Source organism: Sipha flava, unplaced genomic scaffold, assembly GCF_003268045.1.
Source record: "Sipha flava isolate LNK unplaced genomic scaffold, YSA_version1 207_pilon_pilon, whole genome shotgun sequence".
NCBI classification, from domain to species: Eukaryota; Metazoa; Arthropoda; class Insecta; order Hemiptera; family Aphididae; genus Sipha; species Sipha flava.
The window spans coordinates 947,385-970,888 of NW_020272813.1; the positions used below are offsets into that span (position 1 = coordinate 947,385).

At 26.6% G+C, this 23,504-nt stretch overlaps 5 protein-coding genes and 1 pseudogene across 5 annotated transcripts; 4 read left to right on the forward strand and 2 right to left on the reverse strand.

The window, feature by feature from the left end:
• The first annotated feature begins 275 nt into the window (after nt 1-275).
• LOC112682579 lies at nt 276-6,639 on the forward strand (annotated as a pseudogene).
• Nucleotides 6,640-6,890: 251 nt separating this feature from the next.
• Nucleotides 6,891-7,825, forward strand: LOC112682620. Its single transcript, XM_025553276.1, has 2 exons — nt 6,891-7,371; nt 7,512-7,825. Exons 1-2 carry the CDS (start codon nt 7,126-7,128, stop codon nt 7,821-7,823), a joined length of 558 nt encoding a protein of 185 aa, XP_025409061.1. The 5' UTR covers nt 6,891-7,125; the 3' UTR covers nt 7,824-7,825.
• Nucleotides 7,826-10,158: 2,333 nt separating this feature from the next.
• LOC112682580 (E3 SUMO-protein ligase KIAA1586-like) lies at nt 10,159-11,388 on the forward strand. Its single transcript, XM_025553213.1, has 3 exons — nt 10,159-10,235; nt 10,328-10,688; nt 11,315-11,388. Exons 1-3 carry the CDS (start codon nt 10,179-10,181, stop codon nt 11,386-11,388), a joined length of 492 nt encoding a protein of 163 aa, XP_025408998.1. The 5' UTR covers nt 10,159-10,178.
• Nucleotides 11,389-12,283: 895 nt separating this feature from the next.
• LOC112682606 (NFX1-type zinc finger-containing protein 1-like) lies at nt 12,284-18,795 on the reverse strand. Its single transcript, XM_025553248.1, has 8 exons — nt 18,762-18,795; nt 16,977-18,690; nt 16,395-16,478; nt 14,684-14,949; nt 14,481-14,624; nt 14,143-14,407; nt 13,890-14,085; nt 12,284-12,387 (listed from the first exon to the last, which is right to left on the reverse strand). Exons 2-8 carry the CDS (start codon nt 18,673-18,675, stop codon nt 12,285-12,287), a joined length of 2,757 nt encoding a protein of 918 aa, XP_025409033.1. The 5' UTR covers nt 18,676-18,690; nt 18,762-18,795; the 3' UTR covers nt 12,284.
• Nucleotides 18,796-19,134: 339 nt separating this feature from the next.
• LOC112682644 (cytochrome c oxidase assembly protein COX16 homolog, mitochondrial) lies at nt 19,135-19,843 on the forward strand. Its single transcript, XM_025553307.1, has one exon. It carries the CDS (start codon nt 19,500-19,502, stop codon nt 19,776-19,778), a length of 279 nt encoding a protein of 92 aa, XP_025409092.1. The 5' UTR covers nt 19,135-19,499; the 3' UTR covers nt 19,779-19,843.
• A 13-nt stretch (nt 19,844-19,856) lies between these two features.
• On the reverse strand, nt 19,857-23,476 carry LOC112682643. Its single transcript, XM_025553306.1, has 9 exons — nt 23,233-23,476; nt 23,142-23,169; nt 22,901-23,045; nt 22,178-22,449; nt 21,937-22,118; nt 21,697-21,871; nt 21,021-21,225; nt 19,997-20,955; nt 19,857-19,938 (listed from the first exon to the last, which is right to left on the reverse strand). The coding sequence occupies exons 1-9, from the start codon at nt 23,304-23,306 to the stop codon at nt 19,873-19,875; spliced, it is 2,106 nt and encodes a 701-aa protein (XP_025409091.1). The 5' UTR covers nt 23,307-23,476; the 3' UTR covers nt 19,857-19,872.
• Between the last annotated feature and the right edge of the window lie 28 nt (nt 23,477-23,504).

Sequence of the window (23,504 nt, forward strand, 5' to 3'; positions counted from 1 at the left end):
CTTTTGACAATTCATTGTCACATGGTAACGACACGTATTATAATTAATAAATACACGATTGATATAGTCCAGTATGTCTTTCGTATATTATATATATATATACGAGAACAAATCTATGCTTCGTATGACTGATGACTGACGAGTGATAGAATAATCCAAATACGCGTCAGAATAGCGATGATTGTCGGAACGAGCTTATGATGGTTTTTTTTTTTCATTACGGTAATAGCGAAGTGACCCACAGAAACTCCATGGTATTTTTTGAGTTAACCGTAATGTTGACTATTCATGAGATGTTACATTTGGTGGACTTGCTGACAGTTGAGAAGTTGAGCAAGGAGTGACATAGTTATAGTAAAAATTTTGTTTGTGTGGATGGATTCAGCGTGTAGATAATTGCTTTTTTAATACAATCAATGATTTCTACATATCACGAATACAATGTATATACACGCACTATAGTTCGTGTGTACAGTGTAATAAAGATGTATGCGTCAATAGTTCTAGCTATTATTAAATTAATGTACGAGTATTATAATTATTTTATACCTACATAAGTAGAGTTTGTACGAATGCAATTTGAAAGGAAGTCATAGAACATTTTTTCGACCACACTTATATCTTTAATATATAATTAAAGTATAGAAATATAGTGCGTTAATGCGAAAACGGGTACTATTAATATTATTGTAATTAATATAATTTATTTTTTAATTTTTTTAATGACTATTTTCAATCAGTACGAACGCGTGAGAAGGAAAAATAATGTGGTTGATTTTTAAAATAAATAACGAATTATAATATGATATTATGATATAAATGAAAATACGGTAATTCACACACAATAAAATATTGTATACAAGATCTATAGACGAACCGTTGTGGACAGTGGTTTCACGTATTTAGCCCTTATGCGTTAATTTGTATTTAAATTTCGAAAACAGGTCCGTATTTCATCTAGGAAAAATGATTACGTGTACAAATTCGGAGAAACGTGTTTTCAAATCACTTATCAATTATTCAATGTCGGATCATGGATTTTCTAGTGGCAATCCATTATTATGGTTTTTTATACATTTTCAGAAGATGTATGTGCGCGTCGTAAATCTTGTGACGTGTGCAAGTATTATTATTTATAATATCGTTAACGGTTTATTTGCTATGCCTATGATCTTAAGGGATATTGGGAACGTGCATGGTAGGAGTGAAAAGAGTTTTAATTCATTTTCAGATAAATCAGTTTCCCTGAATCTGTGAATCGTTAATCGTTATCGTTAGGCGATAGTCTTTATCGCCTCGTGTGCGAGTTGATAATTTTCATCCACGCACAGGATTTAGCACCTTCTTATATTATTTTAAAGCGTACGCAAGTAAAATATTATAACATCATCGTGTATATACTAGGGTATGCGTATAAATAACACGTGCCATAGTATCGCCGTGTAAAATTCTACACAACGTCGTAACAATAATATTGGTAATAATAATATTGACAGTTCACCGGACGGTCGATGACCCCGTTTCGTGGCGTACGTGTGATTATATTACAAAGTGGTCCGGTAATTACGGTTTTACAAGACTAGATATGTGGTAAACATTGTTTTCCGGAACGACATCGTATTCGCGTCGAACACATGTGTGGCAGCTTTTTCTCATGACAGAGATTAAAAAAAAAATAGTTACTCTTAACGCTGACGCTGATGCAAGTTACAAGTTTAGTGTTGGACTCGGATAAAAGCAATCAAAATACCTATATACTCGTAGATAAGAAAACTTGAACCATAAAGTACTCATATCGAAAATTCGACGGACAAGTATTTATTTTCGAATTAAACTAATGAACAGATATCAAAATAATAAACAATGTTTGCGTTCTATTTTTGTATACCAAAAACGTCAAACAAGCCTGCATGCATCAAGATCACCTCTATTCGCTATCTAATGTCGAAATAAATAAACCACCTATTTTATTATAAATATTTTACAAACGATATTAAACGATTAACGCTACGGTCATCGCTATCTGTTGAGACATCGTTAAACTAAATAAGTTGGTTTCCATATAGCCTATACCCATGGTCTATCTATGTATATTTAATCTATGCTGAAAGGAAATAGTTGTGTAGGTATCGTGAATATACTGGTATGGTCATATAATGTGTACGGTGAATAATTTAAAAATATAAAGTTATTACTTTTTCCATTTGAATTTCAGACTAAATTGTATTTATAGAGTTGTAGTTATTACCATTGATTATAAATACTTATATTATGTATAATATGTAATATTTATAATCAATGGTATTACATATTATCTGACTTACTAATTACGGTTATAATTTATATATATATATATATATACAAGTATGTAACTGGTAGGTAATATGTGAGATGGTGGTGGCGCCGGTGACGGACGGTCGGTCGGAACATCTCTATCGCTTGACACACCCGAAGTGAGGTCGGGGGTACGTTTTCGCACTCACAATTACATGCTGGAGAAATCAATTATGAAAAAATCTTGGTATACTTTTTGAATACAAACATGCCTCATCTATAACAATTTTGTGAGACTTGAGTCGCGACGATTTTAATTATGTAAATATTCAGTAATTTCTAAACGTCTCTTCTAGATTATGGTCGAAGCTTTTTTTTCTAAGTATATTTTTTAACAAATTATATTAATTATTGAAAATGTTGAAAAAGAAAAAATTGCGTTGTATGTAAATGTCATAAAAAGTTGAAATTTCGAAAAATGCTCCGAACGTTCTCTAAAAAAGATAATATAGAATTATTGGACTTTTACAGAATTAAATTCGGCTCAGCCAAAGTCCCACAATTTTGTCAGACATATTTGTCTTTTATTCATGTATTTATAACGAGCTAAAACCACCTTAAAGCTGAAAATTAATAGTCTTGAAGAAAACACCTCTTCAACTAACCGATCTGCAATTACTAACCTGGTTATGAAAGAACTTATTGAACGTGATCGCTGTTCCTCCAATGTGATAGCTCAAAGTTTTGTATAGTCCTCCTATTCTAATATATCAGAACGAACTTTACATAGTAAAACCATAATTATAAATATTTTTATACAAATTTTTAACAAATTAATTTTTAATGAGTAGAATATTTTTACTTTGTATAATTTTAATATTTATTTATGACAATTTATGATTAATAAATCTTATTGCAAACTTTAAATTATAATAGAAACAGATTAATTTTATTATCTATTTAACTGACACAGATATTTTTCATTACCTCATTATGTATAGCATTATATATCATAATCACTATTAGTTTATACAGTGGCGTAGCTAGGATTTTCTGAAGGGGGGTGTTAATTATAATTATTAAATATTATATATATAATACGTACGAACTAAAACTTTTATTTTAATTAATTAATATGTATACATAATGTGTGTAATAGAGATGTAATGTATATTCGAATATCAGTATTCGATGCTACAATACCTATTATTATTAAACGTTTTGTGTTGCACGAAAACGTAAACGAATAATTTTCGTCAAGTATTGTCGCAATCGCGATAATGTTAACCTGTATATATGTAATTAGTATTGCGCATTATTTTATATTTCATATTGTATTATCGATTTACCTATATTCCTATAATAATGTAATATATGATACGACTCAAGGGGGGTGTCATATCTACCAAACACCCCCCTTGTATACGCCACTGAGTTTATAATAGCTAAAACGGTCAACAATAAAAAATAATCTTACAAAAACAGAGAGCAAACAATCTGTGCTACCATTGCATGTACACAATTTAAACAAATGATGACATGTTTGTTATGAATAAAATATATTTAGTTATTATTTTATAAAAGTTATATAGTTATTATTATCAGGGGTGGATTGGCCTATCGGGAAATCGAGAATCTTCTCAATGGGCCGCTCTATATTATTATATAATTACCAAAAAAAAATTTTATTTTATAAAATAAATAAAAATTATTAAATAAATATATATATATATATTTAAAGATGCATTAAGATCAAACTTCAAGTTCAAGTTGGAACTGATTAATCATGTGACTAATCCAAAACTATTATAACAACAATTATAGTAAAGTTATTGTAGATTTTACTAATTTAGGGGTGAAACTAAACAAATTTTAAAATTGATGCAAAATAAAGCGTTTTTTGGGAGGGGGGAGGGGTGAAATAGTTTAATTTGCGATTCATGGTTTGTTTCATATTTCCTAGGCCGAAAATAATTGCCAATCCGCCCCTGATTATTATATATATTTAGTACATATCTAATAGAGGACTTTGTAATCTTTGTCATAGAAGATTCTTCAAATGTTGATGCATTATTGATTATATTCAACTCATATTTTATTAACATTTATACTTGATTTGAAAAACAAATATTATCAAGGCAACATAATATGACAAGATTATAAGACTATTTGTTTTACTTTATTTAAGGTTTCAAATTACTTTACCTAATTATTTTTTAAATTTGTGGCGCAGTCAAATTAGAGTTATAAAATATTTATGTACGTGTGGAGTGAGTTTCAATGTTCAAAGAGATCCTAGAATTACTTAATTCACCTCCTTCTGTATAGCTGTTATAGACTATTTTGTGAACTCTAAACAAAATTCCGGACACAAATAAAACGTGATAAATATTTATACTTAAAAAAAAAAATCTTAATTTATTAAAAGGTTACTTGATACAGTGTACAATATTATAAATTTTAAAATAATAAACCATAGACATATTAAGATATGTCTTTGGTAATAATTAGGCTTAGGGACTTCTAGCATTTTCCCAGAATATATATATTCCCAGAATGTTTTTATCGTACACAATCATCGTGTATAAACTTAGAAACCGGCGATTAGTTGACTATTAAAACGTGCCATGCGTTTGCTATTCACAGTAAGTCAACGCGACACAAGACGTGCGTATGTCATGATTGTGTTACCTATTTAACTATAACAAGTCTAAATAACTTATCTAGTAGTGATGTTAACCGTCTAAGTGATGGACGAAAACGAAAAATCAATATGACAGATTGGAAAAATGTAAAAAAACAACTCTTCGAAATAGTGGGAAAGAATATATTTCTCAGAGTAAAAAACTTGTACCAGCTAAAACACCTCCAACCGTGGTTAGTAAAAATGTTATGAATGTAGTAAAATATAGATAATATTGAAAAATATTTTTAAACATTTTAGGATCAAGTTTGTGACCAGAGTTCATGTCCTTGGCAAGGTTGTGCAACAATGACTTTAGCAAGAAAACTTGACGTTTTTTAATTTGACGAAAATTTGACGTTAAAAATTTGACGAATTTTATAAGTTAACGTATGATGAACAATCAGCTTTTCTGTATAAGTGTATAAAAGTAAATGCTCCTATGAGAAGACGACCAGGAAAAACAGATGCTACATCACGATGATTTTGTTCATTTAAATATTACATTGATGATTTACAGATATGCAAAAATACGCTTTTAAATACGTTTTGTATTACAAAAAGACGTGTTATGACGTTACAAGATAAAATTAAACTAGGTATTGTGACACCTAGGGATAACCGTGGAAAACATTTAAATAGATCTCATGTTATTAATGCCCCTGTAAGAGATTTAATTAGACAACACATAAATAGTTTACCTTGTCAACCATTACAGCCGTATTGCTACAGATAACCTGCAATGTTTAAGTTCAGACTTAAATTTGTGTAAGCTTTATCGATCTTTTAAAAATAAATATCCCGATATAAATTTAACTTAAATTTAATTAATTTTAATTAAATTAAAATTAATTTAAATAAACAACCTTGCCAAGGACATGAACTCTGGTCACAAACTTGATCCTAAAATGTTTAAAAATATTTTTTTGTTAAAATGTTTTTATTTTTTCTAAATCATTTTTATTTTTTAGGAATCTAGAATTGTTTTTAATACAATAGAATCATTGTATAAGCACTTTTCTCATCCTACTAAAAATAAAACTCTAGTTACTATGCAAAGAAAATTAGGAGTTAAAATATCAAAAATAAATTCTTTGAGTGATACAAGGTGGAATTGTAGATGGAAAAACTGTGAGTCAGTTGTATACAATTATTAAGCAATTATTGCAGTTTTGCAAGAAGAAATAGATAACCAACTGGACCGAAATGTAAATAAAGCTATAGGTATACTCATATCATTTTTAATTAAATATTAATACTATTGTCTAATTATAAGCACCGGATTAATTTAATATGTTTTGAATATTTTTTTATAGGTATACTTTCAATAATGCAAAAAGGATCATTTGTTATTTTTCTATTCATTTTGCAACATGTATTATCTTCCATAAATATACTTAGCAACATGTTTCAAGATAAAACTACTACATTGGGTAATGCAGGTAATCTAATAAACAGCGTAATACTAAGTTTTAAGAATGCTAGATCTACCATTGGCTTTAGTGACTTGTGGTTAGACATAAAAACTTTTTGTGATGAAAATGATGTTAAAGTGATCCTACCTTTTCAAACTCAAGGTCAGTATTGTGTACCTAATAAAAAATATTTATTTATTTAAATTAATATTATTTTTAAGCTTATTTAATATGTTTATTATTAACATCTAAGCGAATGAGACGTGAACCCAGAGGCGGATTTATCTTTTTTACGGCTATAGGCACCAACAATTTACCGCCTCTATATTAGGCGAAGAAGTTTTATAGTCTTCCGAAATACCTAATCTAAATATTAAATATATAAATATATGTACCTATATCCATTTGAATGTTTAGACTATTTTTTTCGCTTTTATTAATTAGTCTACTTTGAAAAAATATCAATGGACGTCCACCAAATTTTATTAAAAACAGATTTTCATAATAGCAGCATAGGATTATTAATATACAGTCGAATTAGTAATATAGTGTGGCAGTGGGGGTATTTATCTTTCCCCAAAATTCCAACGATAACATATTAATAAAATGCAACCATTATTATACAATTATTTTTCGTAAATATAAAGTAAATAATTTTCCAATTTTTTTTCGCATACGATGTTTTCTAATAAAACACTACAGAATTAGCCATCCCCAAATTTTGCCGCCCTAGGCAGCTGCCTACAGTGCCTAATGGGAAATCCGCCTCTGCGTGAACCCAATGTTTTTGAAGATTTCATTCTAACAACTACTACTGCTGCAGAATCATTTAATAGTACTGAAACAAATTGTGTAAATGGCTATTTTAAAATATTAGATTGTATAGTTGTAAATTTGAAGAAAATGTTTTCAACTGAAAGTCTTCAAATGGCTGAAGCTATAGACAATTTTATAAAATTAGATTTTAAAAAGAGTGAACTATTTATTAATCATTATAAGGTAATTTCATTATAAAAACTTGCTATCAAAATTTAATATTATTGAATTAATAAATGAAATGACATGTAGGATCAAAATTTTATTTATTGTAAATTATTCTTATTCTATTTCTAATTAAAGATAATTGTTTTTTTTTCTAGGATTTATTGGATGTAAAAAGTATAAGTGTTCAATCAGAAATGCATGTTGTGAAGAACTACTTACACTTATCAAATGGCAAAAGCAGTATTAATTTAGAAGCTTTGACTTCAGTACTTTCCAAAAATATATACCCTAACATGTCTAAGCTTATACAAGTTGCACTTACTTTTCCTATAAGTTCGTCAACGTGTGAACGTAATTTTTCTGCAATGAGAAGGATTAAAACATGGCTGAGGTCATCCATGGTACAGAATAGATTAAAAAATTTAGCTATAATTAGTATTGAGAAAGATATTTCTAAAAAAAATTGATAAAGAAGCCATACTAAATTTATTTGCAAAAAAAAATAGATACATTATTTTAAAATAAATATTTTTTAGTTTCATTATAAAGAGTTTTTATTGTTAAAATTCAAGTATATGTATGAGTATATCAGTATATGCATAGTATAGTAGTATATCTATCTAAAATAAATCACGCTTAGGTTTTGCATGATATTTATAGGGTAATATAATTTTTTTTTTTTTTTTAGCTTTGATATGCAATAAAGTATTTTTAAATATTAGCCCCCTCTAAAATTATGGAGAATTTCCGCCTATGAATATAATATTATCCTGGTATTTTATTAATCTTTAAAAAACCACATTATTATTTTTACATATTTTAAAATTAATATAATATATTATCCTGGTAATGATGTATAAAAGTCACTGTATTGTTGAGGCATATACTTGCACATGTCTAAAAGATTTTTTTTCTTTTCTTTTGTTAAGCCACTGGGGATTCGTAGGCTGGTGGTAAATCTTTAATAGATAAAGTGATATCTTTAAAGTTGTTTTTACGTATTTAATGTAATGTTCATGGTCTCAGTGTATCAGTGTATTGTGACTTTCACGAATATTTACATGCTTAGGATCATCAGCTGTCAATTTCAACCACATTGCTTGTGTTATTTTTAGATTTTTTTTTGTAGTATCTTGCTCTATTGTAGAAAAATCTTTAAAATCATTTTGAGATATTTCTATAATACGAAATGGTTTTTCTAATCTTGCATTAGCTATAACATATTTCCATTGTGACGATACAAATACTTTAGCTTTTTTTTTTTTTTGTTTTTCAATTAAGCGAAATCTCGGTCACATGGTAAAAAACTATGGCCAGTCAAAAAAATGTTTTGATTAATTTCTGTAAAGTACTTGCAAAATATTAGATAGGAGTACATATTTAATCTTCGCCAGTTATTATTTTGATGGACACATCTATCAGACCATATTATTTATCCATATTAATTTCCTCTCTTCACCATGTCCAAGAATATCGTAATTATTCTCGATATAATTTAAAATACACTAAGCTATTTCTAATGATCCTCTTTTAGCGATACATTCATACCACAAATGCATAGAAACTTCATTATTACCTACATTATGAATTGCTAAATTATAGTTGGAAAGTTGTCTTTGATAAAACATGTTAGAATGTGTAAGAGTTGGGAAAAATAATACTTGCTGTAGATCAACGCAAAGCACTACAATAGAGCTATTGAGTCTACCAATGTCTGTATCTTTTTTAAGGGCATCATACGATTGCTCAGCTTTAGAATGATGCAACTTACTATCAATTTCTATTTTTTTTTTCTATCCTCCTCTGTATCAGCTGCCACTAATTTATTATAAAACAAATCACACCGTTTGCTTTTTTTTGTACGCGGATAGCCGAAACGTAATTTAAAGTCTAACCGAAAAATATTTCTATAGATACGTTTACTGACATTTATATCGGGATATTTATTTTTAAAAGATCGATAAAGCTTACACAAATTTAAGTCTGAACTTAAACATTGCAGGTTATCTGTAGCAATACGGCTGTAATGGTTGACAAGGTAAACTATTTATGTGTTGTCTAATTAAATCTCTTACAGGGGCATCAATAACATGAGATCTATTTAAATGTTTTCCACGGTTATCTTGTAATGTTCTTTTTATTAAAATATGACTTCAAATTCTAAACGCGCAGGCGGCACACTTGATAAGTTTTTTATACTACGAGAAAAAGAAACTAAAAGCACTACCAATATTGATATTTCTGGTACTAGTTCATTTTTAGTAACGCCCAATGAAGATAGTTTTGATTTTTCTGTCGATAGTCAAATTCAAGATGTATTGAAAGTATCCAACATTTGGCCAAAATTTGGACAAAAGAACAGGCGATAGAGTTTCATGGAAAAAATCAATGGTTAAATAGTAAAAATGGGAAACTAGGATATAATACTTGTATTCAAGCTAAAAATGGTATTCAGTTTCAAAAATCTAACTCTGATAATAAAGTTCGAATTTCATCTGAGTGGGTAGGCTTTGAAATAGTAGCTACTGGGAATAGTAGAAAAAATCAATTGACTTAATTGAGAAATAAAATTAAACAACATTTAGAAAGCAAAGCTCATGTGTTAGCAGAAAACATATTAATGAAAAGCTCAAACAAAGTATGAGATAAGATGTTCGAACGTATATCTGAAACAGAAATGGATTCCACGACCTGAACCTGGACAAAAATAAAAGGAAATTATAGAAGCTATTTGAAAAGGGATTCATGAAGATGTCAATATTATAATAAAAAAATCAGGAGGAATCAACAGGCTACAATTTATGCAGAATCTAGTTGACAGAATGCGGCAACGCTTATTTGATGACTCAAAAGATAGCACAATGCTAGAAGATCTTCAGGTAATGAAAATTGCAAATTATAATAATATTAAATTTAAATTTTATAATTATTTAAACAGCATAAATGGCATTTAAATTAAATGTTTTTTTAGGTGTTTGATGAAGTGTTCAAAACGGCAACTAATGACGCCAAGGGAGAAGATGAAGTTAAAATAGTATCACGGAAATTAGGTTTATCCAAATTTGAAAGTGTAGTTGACTTCCGTTTAAGAAATGCTTTATCAAGTTTCATGAAGGCGTTAACCGTACTCCCGACTTCAACAGCTGATTGCGAACGAGGATTTTCAGATATGAACTTGACAATAACTGATTTGAGGACTAGTTTAAACATCGAAAATGTGTCAGATTTGATGTTCATCTCTACTAATAGCCCTTCAGTTGCAGATTTCAATCCACGACCTTATGTGAAGATTTGGTTGAAAGATCACCGTTTAGCAGTTTCAGCTCTACAAGGTAAGGAACGACAAGAATCAAACGATGAAAATAAGTTGCAGAAAATGTTTTTTACCAATGTATTTTCGTAATCTTTTTAATATTTGTAAAGATTGACGAAATAATATACGTAATATAAAGAGGATATATAAAAAATCTGGTTTAAAATGTTTTCCATATTATTGACACGCTATTTATCGGCTTTACTCCTATAAACCATAAAAAAAATATTTTTATAATATTAAATGTTTATATTTGATGATACAAGTATAGTATACCAGGGGTGATCAGCGAGAAGAGACTCGCGAGCTACAAAATATATTAAGAAATATGGAAGAGCCAAAATGTAAAAAAAAAAAAGGTCATAGTATGGCCGCGGTTTGGTCACCCCTTTAGTATACTCTCAAAAAAATGAATGGGAACACCTCTGTTTGTAACTATAATTTAATTGTAAAACTGTGCATATCTAATATTTTATTTCTCATAGGTCTAGTCCCATAAATATATAAAATAAAATAAAAATAATATTATTTAAAACAATGGAAATCATAACCATTAATTATTATGTATTTTAAATTATTTTATTATAACATATATCGGAAAATATTACCTAAAAGAAAATATTACTTTCATATCTGTTCGCCTAGATGAACATTACGAGCAGATGGAAGATAAAGTTGAATGGACATGTGTAGCCAGCAAATGTATAACACCGAGGTAAAACTATACTTGAATAATCATAGTTCTTAAAATCAAAATATTAAAACAATAATAATAATAAAGTACGAATGGCTTATTTGTTCCAACATTATGATGATTTATATAGTAAATGAAGTAAATCTATAAATTGTTATTACTTTATAAGGTATAGAAAAAAAAAATTATGTTTAATATTATAACTATGTACTGTATTTACTTACGATATTCTTATGCCTTAAATAACATTAAGTCTTATTTACTAATTGGAGTAGACTGTTTTCGAATAAATGCTTTAAACACACTTAATAACAATCTATATAAATATAATTTATTGCAATAAGAAATTATAATTATAAATTACAATAATATTTAACATAAAAATTGTAATAATTAATCAATTTAATTTAACACTCATTCCAAAATAAACTTCTGACTTTCCCAATTAAGTTGATAAATTACCTACTTAAATGTTGTGTAATTAGCTTATTCAGAACTTTAAACAGACAACAACCAAACGATCATAAGTCATAAGACCAATGATCTAGAAGTTAGGCTGTTTTTCTTTTGGTTTTGTGGAAAGGAAATTATAGGATTTATAAGGAACAATCATTAAATTTTTCTTTTTTTTCTTTTTGTACGCCAGAGTTCAAATTGGATTACATCCAGTCTTAAATAATGAATAAGAATAAATGTGGGAAGATCAAGAAAAATATTCACATTTTGAAAATATAAGTATAAAAACAACTAAAAATAAAGTAGTAATTGCAGGAACATTTTATTAATACATTTGGTATCTAATGTATGACATGACTAGGTTGTATTGATTAGGTATCTCAATATCAATATTGTTTTTTACATAGATTAGATTAAATATACTAAACTATCTAATTTAAATTAATACGAAAAAGTTATAACATTTCAAATAGGTTGATTAATTATTTCATATATAATATTTTTACTGTATTCCCAAAAGAGTAAAAATATATCTTTAAGTGGATAGCGGATTAGTGATTTAGAAGATCTGAAAATAAAAAAACAAAACAAAATTATAATTTGCATTTAACCCTTAAATGCACAACTTTTTTATTTTTTAATTTAATTAATAACAAAAATAAAACACTAATAAGTTACTACCGACTAAAAATTGCTTTGTTATGCAAGAAATCGATATCAATTAAAGTGTAAATACTTAACATGATAACTTGGAAGGATAAAATGTAAATGTACTCGTAGTTAATAAAGCTGTATACAATGTATACTCAAGGATTAGAAGGACCTAGAAATAATTATCTGAGTTTTAGTACACAATTTAACCCAGATAATAACAAAAAGGGTTTATTTTATGTTAAAACAATTTAATTTTAGTGAAAGAAATTGGTAATTCTAGTTCAAATATATTTGTAATGTTTTTTTTTTTCTGATGTTGTATTAGAGGTTAATTCGTATATTTATTGGTGAATTTTTAACATTAGTTTACACAGTATATTTAAAAAGTTCTGGGACTGTTAATTTTTCATTATCTATATTCCATTGATGGCACTACATTGTATAATACACATCGATAGGGACTGTAAAAGTTCAATAACAATAAATTGGTTCAGTAATCACCTGCATTGATTTGAAGTGTAAGAATTTATAAAATTGTGTAAAATTGTGTCACAATATTTACAATGGAACAAAGAGTTGTAATTAAATTTTGTTTTAAATTAAACAAAAATGCTACTCAAACATTTTGAATGATGAAAAATATATATGGTAATGTTTGTTGAAGTCATAGCAAGATTTTAAATCGTATATGCGGTTTAAATATGGTTGTGACTCACTGGAATACAATCGAAGAGAATGGCATTTCCCAACTTCTAATAATGATAAAAATATGGAACTAGTACGCTCTGCTCTGTTTTATAATCGGCAAATATATAATAAAATATTATCAGAATAGTAATTCAATTAATGAAACATCCATACTATTTTACACAAAGTTCTTTTGTGTAAGAAGTAAGATGGTAAAAGAAAAGTGTTTGCAAAGTTTGTTCTACACTCACTAATGTAGCACAGAAAGACAAGGTTTCTGCTGTATGACAATGTTCCAGCACATTCTTCGATATTGGTACACAATTTTTGGCTAAAAAATCTGTTACTGTTATCAACCATCCACCATATTGGCCAAATGTGGCTCGAGCCGATTATTTTTTATTTCCTAAGCTCAAAATTGCTATGAAAGATGATCATTTTGACAATATAAAGATTATCCAATAAAATATGACAAGACCTGCAAAGCATTACAGAAAACAATTTTTCCAGAGCCCTCCAACAACTGCATGAGCATTAAACTATGTGTATAGAAAGGACAAGGGATTATTTTGAAAATTAAATAATATTGTTTATTTTAACTCGTTTGTTATAATTTTTTTTAAATCAGTGCAGGAACTTTTTGAATATACATTATATTTCAGGTTATAAATTGTAAAGCACTAAATAATAACAGTGAACATTTAATAAATATAAGTTCAAAATACAAACCTACAGTTTATATGTCTACATTTAAACATAAACATATGCTCACGATCACGAGTATGACAAATACTCTGGCAATAATGATTGCATTTTAATTGTTGTAGACATGGTCGGGGACATTTTCGATTCATAAAATCTTCAGCTTTCGATACTTTTGATAATGTTCCTTTATGTACAAAACACTCCAAAGTTAATTCATTTCCTAAAAGAAATTATTAAATTCAATTTTACTATTAAAATAAAAATATTGAATTCAAACCTAAAGCATTTAAGTTTTGAAGAGAACTTTTAACATTGTTCCATAGATCACATTGACTTATTAGGTTATTTATATTTCCAATAATATATAAACCAATTTTTGCTCTTGTTAAGGCAACACAGATTCGATTTTCATGTTTCCAAAAACTAGCATCTTCTTTAGTATTATGTACAGTGGATAACAACACAATTTCACATTCAGTCATTGAACAACTATCGACAGTTGATACATTTATGTTTTTGATGAGTAAAGATTCTTCTTTAAGCTAAGAATAATATTTTTATAGTATTATAATAGTTTATTTGAAATGCTATTTTAAAATTAATTATTAACTGTACTTTGTTCAGTTCATTAACTTGATCTTTATGAGTTGTTAGAATCATTATGTCTTCAGGTTTATAATTTTGTAAACAAAGATACCGAGCAAGCCCAATCATAAACTTTACTTCATGTAAATTGATATGAATTTTACCATGGCATTCCTAGTTGGTTTAAACATTTTAATTAAACAAACATTTTGATTTATTACATAATAATTTACCTCTATAATATTATGATCAATGAAATACACATTTTTGGATATTCCAATAACATTTGGTAGATTATATGTATGTTCACTACTTTCCAAATGATTAGTAATGAATGGTAACACTAATGACATTATTTCTGGTCGCATTCTGAATTGTTTTGTAAGTTGATATAAAGGTAAACCATTATTTATTGTTCGCTCCATAAGTGTTTGATTGAAGTTATAATTTTTGGCCAAATTATATGATGATGTTTTTGGACGTTCTACTTTTTGATCACCTAAAATTAATAATAAAAGTTATTTGATATAATGATTAGTTAAATCAGTGGCGTAGATACAATTTTTTTCTGGGGGGGGGGGGGGTGTTTAAAAGTAAATTTTTTAAGTGTTTTTAGTATATCTTAAAATGAGGTGATATGTTATAATATTGCATTTAAAATGGTATTATTATGTCCCGTATTAAATGAAAATTATTTTGTTACTCAATTTTAATACATAACTAATCACAGTAAAATCAAAATATTTTACTAATAATATGTAAATTTTAATAAATAATAATCAAATATCATTAAAAAAACCTGGGGGGGAGGGTGGAAACCCCTTACACCCTCCCCATAACTACGCCACTGAGTTAAATATAATATGGATCATCTAAACAGAAATTACAATCAGTCAAAAATAAACGTTAAAAACAATTTGATTATTAATTTACAGAAATTTGCTTTCTAAAAATGTTTAACATATTCATTTAATAATATACTAATTGCATAGAATAATTTGAAATAAAATGTATAGTAAATTTTAAAATAATAAATTGTACACAAAAAAATGGTATACTGTCTGATATTAATTATTTATATATTAAGAATCCTCAATTTCAGTGGTCGGCAATCTTTTTGGATCCTAGGCCAAATTCACTAATTAAAAAGGATTAACGGGCCAGATTGATATGATATTCAATAAAATTTCCTAGTTTTGGAATTTAATGCAAATCGTATAAAAGAAACATTTAGGCTGATTATAGTCTACAAGTCACCACTTTCAGACCGCTGCTCTATTTAATTCAATCAAACATTGATTTAATAATATACAATTTAATTATAAAATTAATAATTCTAGAATTTATATAGCAATAATTTAAAATAACCATATGTAAGGGTAAAAATGTACAAAGTTAATAAATATTTATTTTTTTGTTTACTGCAATAAATTTCTAATTAACCCATTAGCGCCTTGCGTTGCCAAGAAACAACATAAACAATATTATAAAACGACTTAATTGAATTTTAATGATATAAGATATTATAAACTTCTAGTCTTGTTGTCTTGAACAGCTTTTGTCTTCAAAAATTAATGCTAACACTATTTTATTTTTCTTTATTTTTTTACAAGTAGTTTTAAGGTCTAATATATGTTTTCAAAAACATTTTTGTTAAAAATTAAAAAAAAAAAACTTCAACACTAATGGGTTGATAATATTTCAATGAATAAAGTATCTATTATTTATTAAATACCAATGTTTTTCTCTATTGTCGAATTAAGATTTAATGTAATATTTCTAAAGGTACTACCCAATAAATTGCTATCAATAACTCATCTAAAATATAATTTTAGACAGAAAATTGATAAAACAAAGCTCATTTTATGTAATATAATACTATTTATACAGAAAATTCTAAATGCAATATTCAAAATAAAACATTCTTTAGTATTTTAACATTACCAATTAAAATCAAATGTTGAACATGTTCAGTTAATGAAGCAACTATATATGGTTCTAATGTTTCAGTTCCTTCTTCAAAAATAACTATAAAAAAAAAAAAAAATTAATAATTCGTAAATCATTTAAATTTGAATATAGTATCTTCTTCTTTTCCTTGGCCTTTCTCTCAATTATTTAGGGTTGACCATTCTTGTCCTAAACTTCCAATCATCTCGATTTTCTACATCTCTTGTTCACATATCAACAGCTCTCATATCATTATCAATAGTATCCAATCATCTTTTTTTGGTCTTCCTCTTCTTCTTTTCTCTTCAATATTCATTTTCATAACCACTCCTATTGTTTTGTTTCCTCTTGCCTCATCACATGCTCAAACCATCTCAATCTATTTTCTCTCATCTTGTCCATTATGAATCATACAAATTACTCAAAATAAAGAAGAAATTTTAGTTTATAATTTAATTTTGCTTAGTAGCTTACTAAATACGTTCATTTTTTTTTTTTTTATTGATATATGACCAATTTGATTGCATTTACCTTTCATTCGGTTAATTATAAGTAAAAATACTTTAATAAACTTACCAATTGGTGGTTTTAAATGTTCTAATAAATCTTTGTTTTTTACTGCTCCAGTGGTGGTAAGTCCAATTACATAAATTCCATCTAATAAATGGATTGTTTGGGTCAATCTATTTTCATCAAGTTTTTTACATAACTCATTATACTCATACCATATAGGAGTTAAAATATTTTTATAACCGCTGACAATCCTTTGTACCCAATTATAGTATAATATCCATCTTTGTTCTGCTGGTATTAAATGTATGTCATCAATAATGATCGGATTTACTTTTGGGCTATCAAAAGTCAACATGTACTCAAAGTATTCATAAAATTTCTTCAGTATTGTTAATTGTTGTTTTATTTTTAATGATTGATATTCACTGCCCTCAGTAACTTGTTCAGTTAATTCTATAACACATTGTTTTATATCATCTAATATTAAACAATGTTGAGTGGATTGTACTTTATCAAATTTAAAAGTTTTTAACATCTTGTCCACAGGATATGGATGAAACAACCAGTTAAGAAAATCCCAAGAATCAACAAAAGTATTGAATGACATTTCTGGTACTACAGATTTCAAAATATTCCAATCCAAAATACCCTTATACAACTTATCACATTTTTTATAACAGTCTAAAATAACTTGCTCTTTAGTTTTTAAATTTTGTTCTAAAATATTATTTATTTTAAATTTGTTAAGCCTTACTATCTCTTTTAAACTATGTTTTTTTAAAACTTCACATTTTGATTGACTACCAATTCTGACAAGTTTATCAGTTATTTTTAGAACACCTTCTAAAAAATGATCTAGGGTATGGTTGTTATTACAAATTATAGCTATAGGGTTTTTTAACCGTCCTGTTGTATATAAATTTTCAATCATTGCTTTTATTACTCGTTGACCAATAAAAGTCTTGCCTGTACCTGGAGCTCCTTGAATCAAAACATATTTTTTTGTCAGTGCTGCTTTAAATGCTTTATACTGACTACTCTCTTGTTGTAGGTATATTTCTGTTGGCCATTCATCATCTTTTAAAATATTAAATTTATAATCATCAATATCATATTTTTGAGTATTTATGTCATTTAAATATTCAGGTGATGAAGGTTTGTTAGAAGCAAAGACTATATATTCTTTCAATGGAAATGTTAAAGGGTTCATTTGTTGTAGAGCTTTAAGTGTCCAATTGTAGGGAACATAAAATTGTTCGCATTGTGCCATTAATAAATTTGTGTTTGGTCTTATATCTATACCACCAAGCATTTCTACTAGAAGTATGCCTTTATTTAAGTATTCTATGTCATCTCTTAACACGAGCCCAGCAAAAAATGTGTTAAAATTATCATTAGAAAATAGTAATAGAAACCCATTTATAAATAAATTTATATTATATAAATTTGGGTCAAATATAAATATAAAACCTAATTTGTTTCCAAGAAATTCTCTAGACCCATCAAATAATACATTATGACACACTAAATTAGTGCCTTCTGTAATTTTATTTTTACGATAATATTGTATAGATTTTCTTAAAGGATGAATGAAATCTTCACGCAAAAGATGAAATTGTGTATCTAAATAGTGATCTTCAGATTTATAAGGACCTTTATCAAGGTTAAACGGTAAAAACTTCACATAGTCAATATCATTTATAGTTGGATGAATGTATTGCTCTCTGAATGTTTTGGAAAACTCTTGAGGAAGATCTCCCATTGTTTTAAAAATAAACTAAAAACAAACATAAAAGCCATAGATATAAACGTAAATTAAACAATTCAAGGTAATAAACGGCTACTCACTGTAAATTGTATTAATTTATACTCTTGAGAAAATTGAAAGAATGAAAAAATAGATATATGAATATTGATATAAAATCAATAAATAATCTACAATTATTTAATATCAAAGTTAATTCAATTTTTTACATTATATTTTAAATTAAAATTACTAAAGCGATAATTAGTACTAAATATTTAGACTATTCAGTCTTAATATTCATATATTAAACACTGAATAGCAATAGCACATTCATGGTTATTCTAAGAATCTTATCTACAACGTTATCAATCTATGTATAATTTTTCATGGACAATATAAATATCAGTATCAAAGTCACAGATATATATAAATATATATATGACAATTTTTGATTTTTTAAATATTTTTTACTAATTTACCTTAAATCGTTGTTTTAATTGATAGTTAGGCGTCTTTTATCTAGTGTTCATGCTTGTATATAATAAATATTGATATTATTATTTTTAACATCTGTCGCTTATCTATTGACCGCTGATATAGATAGTAAAATATAGTTTGTAACCGGCAAAGGAAATCGAACCTGTGCCTAATGTTTCACCTAACCAACTATTATTCATCTTAAAATACAGTCTCTTAATTTTTTAAGATAAATTTTAAAATTCAAACTTATTTTAATTCGTATTGAAAGTTTATAATTGTATTAAGTGTTAAACATTTTAATAACAATTTAAGTGGATTCAATTATTATATTAAAAATGTGTAATTATTGATCATTATCAATGAATAACTTGTTGAATAATAAATTTTTACGTTTTGGCGTACCATTTGCATTGTTAGTCGTCGGAGGATCATTTGTACTGAAAGAATTTTCTCAAATTCGTTATGATCATCGAAAAACTAAGTTTATTAGTCCAGATGAATTAAAGAAACAAGGTATTGAAATGAAACCACGAGGGAGTATTACAATAGAAACTGAGTATAAGAAGCTTATTGAACAAGTTAACTTAGATGACTATCAAAATAAGAGAATTCAAAGACCACCAGGATATGAAGATTGAATATTTATGTATATATATTTTTTTTAGTTAAATATAGTAAGATGTTATTTTATTTCAATAAATAACAAATAAAATATGTACACAATTAAAATATTTAATTTTGTTTAACATCAATCATTTGCTCCAGTAAAGTCATTAAAGTTGTAAATCTTTCTTGAATCTGAAAAATTAAATAAGATTATTTTATCTGTAAAAATATGTGTACAAGTAAGTTTAACCTCTGAAACAGATCTTTGAGGAATTCGTCTGTTAATAGTCTCTAATAAAACTTCAATATCTTCAACTCTTTTACAAGTCTGTAATATGATTTTGTCTTCATCTATTGTCCATTTGTTTATTGATTGTTTTTCTAACTCATTATCTTGTTTCTGTACATCTACATAACACTTAGGTAATTTTTCAATTACTCCAGTTTTACTAGTAATATGTTCATTTAATGAGATATTGATATCATTTGCAGTATTGGAAGATAAGTAAAATTCAGTTTGTAATTTAGTTGAAATATTTTGGTTATCACATTGCTTATTACTGACAATATTAGTATCCAAATCTTCAATAAACTCAGTTTTGATTTGTTTACTAGTTTCATCAGAATTTTCATGGACCATAAGACTAGTAGAAGATGGTTGTAGTTGATTATAATTTTCAGAAAAATCACTATTTGAAGATTGACTAGATAATTCTTTTTTGATTTTATTTGATATTTCAGATACACTATCAATAGATAGAGTAGAAGGTATTAGATTAAATCCTGCTTTTCTTTCTTTTGATAAATTATTAACACTATTTAAATGAAAAATATTTAAAGATCCTTCATTGTCAATTTCATTGTTTTTCATATTAGAATTGAAACTATCAAAATTTGTATTTTCAGAACTTAATTGATTAACGACTACACATTCTTTTGGTATAATACTTTCATTAATATCGCCTTTCAATTTCTTTTTAGGCAACATTTTTACACTTGATTCTGCTTTAGGAATGCAAAAAAATACCATTTCACTGGTATTCAACTCTTCATTAGTAACATGGACAATAGACTTTCCTGTGTCATTAATTTCTTGGTCATCTTTACACTTGGGGTTTTCTTCCTTTTTAAATTTAAGCTTTAAAGACTGTACTACTTTTGATTTTTGACGTTTTTTTGGTTTTATATCAATTAAATCTTCTTCAGACTCTATATTATATAAATTTTAAACAAATTATTCACAGTTATTAGTTTTAGTTCTTACGGGTATATACCTGTTCCTGTACTTCCTTTAATATCTTCTGCTGAGCCAGGAGAACTATTTTTAATTAAATTTTTTCTATTTTTTTTCTTTACTGCAACATTTTCTTCAGTTTTATCAATTTTTGATTGTACGACAAATGGATCTGCTCCTTCAAAATTAATTTTCGCTAATTTTAATCCTTCTGGAGTATCAAAATAAATACGACCTTTAAAAAACTAAAACATTTTCAAATTTAAATTTAATGAAATATAGAATTACTTATTATTAGGGCAGAGAAGTTATAGGATTTGCATATTTTTTTCTGAGTCTCTATTTTAAATCAAACCAAGGTATAAGTATGACTCATAAGCCCCATAGTTGAAATATTAAATTTTTTCTTGCCTATTTTAATAATTAGTTTTAAAAAATAATATTTTTTAAACCTAAATTTAATTAAATATAAATTTAATTTTTTTTCATATTATGATATTAAATTAATTATTACAAAACTAAAAATCTATAGTTAAATCTTTATTTATTGAAAATAGAAATCTTCTGAAAAAAAAATTTAGAATCTATTGTAAATATTTTTTGAGAGTTATGAAATTAAATATATATGTTTTAATCTTACAAATGATATTTATTTTAATAGCTGACTGAAATATATCCAAATAATCCATTAAATATAAAAAATAGTAAGTTGTAACCTTGAGACCACAGGATCTACAATGTATATTATCTCCAGTTTTATGACACAAACAGTGACATATATTCAACAGTGTTTGATCTTCTGAATCAGAAGGTATTATTTCTTCATAATCTATTCCACAGTTAATACTTTGATCAATGTCTAAATCTTCCCAATTATCATCAGAAAAGAAGCTAAAGTTTCATTTTATTATTTGATAAGGTTAAAAATAAAAATTCAACAAAATATGATACAATACCTTTCAGGAGGATGTTCTGTTGGTATTAATTGAAAGAAACAATCAACTAATATTGGATTACTTTTGAGTAAAGGAAGCATAGCCGTATGTACATCTAATGGAGTAATATTTTCAGTTTGGGATAAATGAAACAAATTATCTAATATTTTACGAACTTGAGTCGGTTGTTTTTTCATACAAACCTAATCAAATTTAAAAATAGATAAATATAAGAATATTCTAGATTATTGAAGCAACACACTTGTAATTTTCTAATAAATTCTTTTATTCTAGTTAGTTCTAAATAATCTGTAAACTTTCCAATAGATAAAGCTTGTCCTGGAAGTAAAAATCCTAAAAATTCATATATTAAATCTTCATTTTTATCAGAAAGTACTTCTGTTATATGTTGATACAACTCATTAATATTGCTATCATCAGCTTCACTAAAAGAAGCTAAGAGTTTTATAGCTAGATCAAATGATTCTGAATCTAGTCTTTCTCGCATTTTTTTTATATATCCTTCAGCATAATCTATAAAAATATACAATGTTAAACTTCATAGTTTGAATTATTAAAATATTTACTCCAATATTAAAGCAATATCAATTTTCATGTCCCACTTCAGAACTTTTACACATTAATTAAAAAATAATCATTTGTACAAAATGATTAAGTTAGTGAGGACACATCATTTTTTATTTAATTTGTTAACATAATAATTGTAATTGTTAATATTATTATAATTATTTCATTGTTAATTTTAATATTATACTTTTAATCAAATTAAATTTTAATTTGTTTATTATTTAAAATAAATGCGCTGTATTTGAAATGGATTAAATTTAATATATATATATATATATATATAAGAAATAAACTAAAAATACAATTCTTATATCTATACACAGATATAAGTTAAAGTGAAATATCAATAAGGCAATGATTATAACATAATTATTTAATGTATTCTGAAATATAATACCTTGAGCGTATTGTGAGTAAGATTGATCATTTTCAGGAAAAATAGCTGCCAGTGCTGTTTCATATTTTTTTTTCTTCTTTAAAATATTTGAATTAGATATATCACTCTTTCGTTTAGGAGTTCGATGATCAGATTCAGAAGTGTTCTTAAAAATATAACCAAATTATATTTAATAAATAATTAACTAAACAACAATAAAGTCAAATATAATACATCACATTTTATATTATTTGAAATGTACCTTTTTGATATTAATAGGTTTGATCGATCTGAAAACAAATTTAAGTAGTACATTCATAATAATAAAATGTTTGTAATTGATCAGTACTTACTTTATATTAGACTCCTGATGAACATCATGAGAAATCTTGAGTTCATCAATATTATCTATTTGGCACTGGTCCATTTTCTTAATTTCAAGTCTAATATATTGGAGAAATCCAAAATTACCTTAATTTTTAAAAAATTTAAAGTTATTGTAATTCTAAAATAATAATATTAATGCCTAATTAAAGTTTTTATTGGCATTAGTGTAACATTACTTAATTGTACTTTACGAGAAACAATAAATAAAAAACGATATTACTCTTATCGTTGTTACAAA

Bases quoted from the DNA above. Each gene is read 5' to 3' on its own strand.
- LOC112682620 (XM_025553276.1), top strand. From the start codon at position 7,126: ATGGGAAATCCGCCTCTGCGTGAACCCAATGTTTTTGAAGATTTCATT. The intron at 7,372-7,511 runs GTAATTTCATTA...TTTTTTTTCTAG, and splicing joins TATTTATTAATCATTATAAG to GATTTATTGGATGTAAAAAG.
- LOC112682643 (XM_025553306.1), bottom strand. From the start codon at position 23,306: ATGGACCAGTGCCAAATAGATAATATTGATGAACTCAAGATTTCTCAT. The intron at 22,119-22,177 runs GTGTGTTGCTTC...AAATTTGATTAG, and splicing joins AATTTATTAGAAAATTACAA to GTTTGTATGAAAAAACAACC. The intron at 19,939-19,996 runs GTTAAACTTACT...TTAATTTTTCAG, and splicing joins CTCAAAGATCTGTTTCAGAG to ATTCAAGAAAGATTTACAAC.
- LOC112682580 (XM_025553213.1), top strand. From the start codon at position 10,179: ATGCGGCAACGCTTATTTGATGACTCAAAAGATAGCACAATGCTAGAA. The intron at 10,236-10,327 runs GTAATGAAAATT...ATGTTTTTTTAG, and splicing joins CAATGCTAGAAGATCTTCAG to GTGTTTGATGAAGTGTTCAA. The intron at 10,689-11,314 runs GTAAGGAACGAC...CTGTTCGCCTAG, and splicing joins AGCAGTTTCAGCTCTACAAG to ATGAACATTACGAGCAGATG.
- LOC112682606 (XM_025553248.1), bottom strand. From the start codon at position 18,675: ATGGGAGATCTTCCTCAAGAGTTTTCCAAAACATTCAGAGAGCAATAC. The intron at 14,625-14,683 runs GTAAATTATTAT...TAAACCAACTAG, and splicing joins TTGATCATAATATTATAGAG to GAATGCCATGGTAAAATTCA. The intron at 12,388-13,889 runs GTTTGTATTTTG...TTTTATTTTCAG, and splicing joins TGTAGACATATAAACTGTAG to ATCTTCTAAATCACTAATCC.
- LOC112682644 (XM_025553307.1), top strand. From the start codon at position 19,500: ATGAATAACTTGTTGAATAATAAATTTTTACGTTTTGGCGTACCATTT.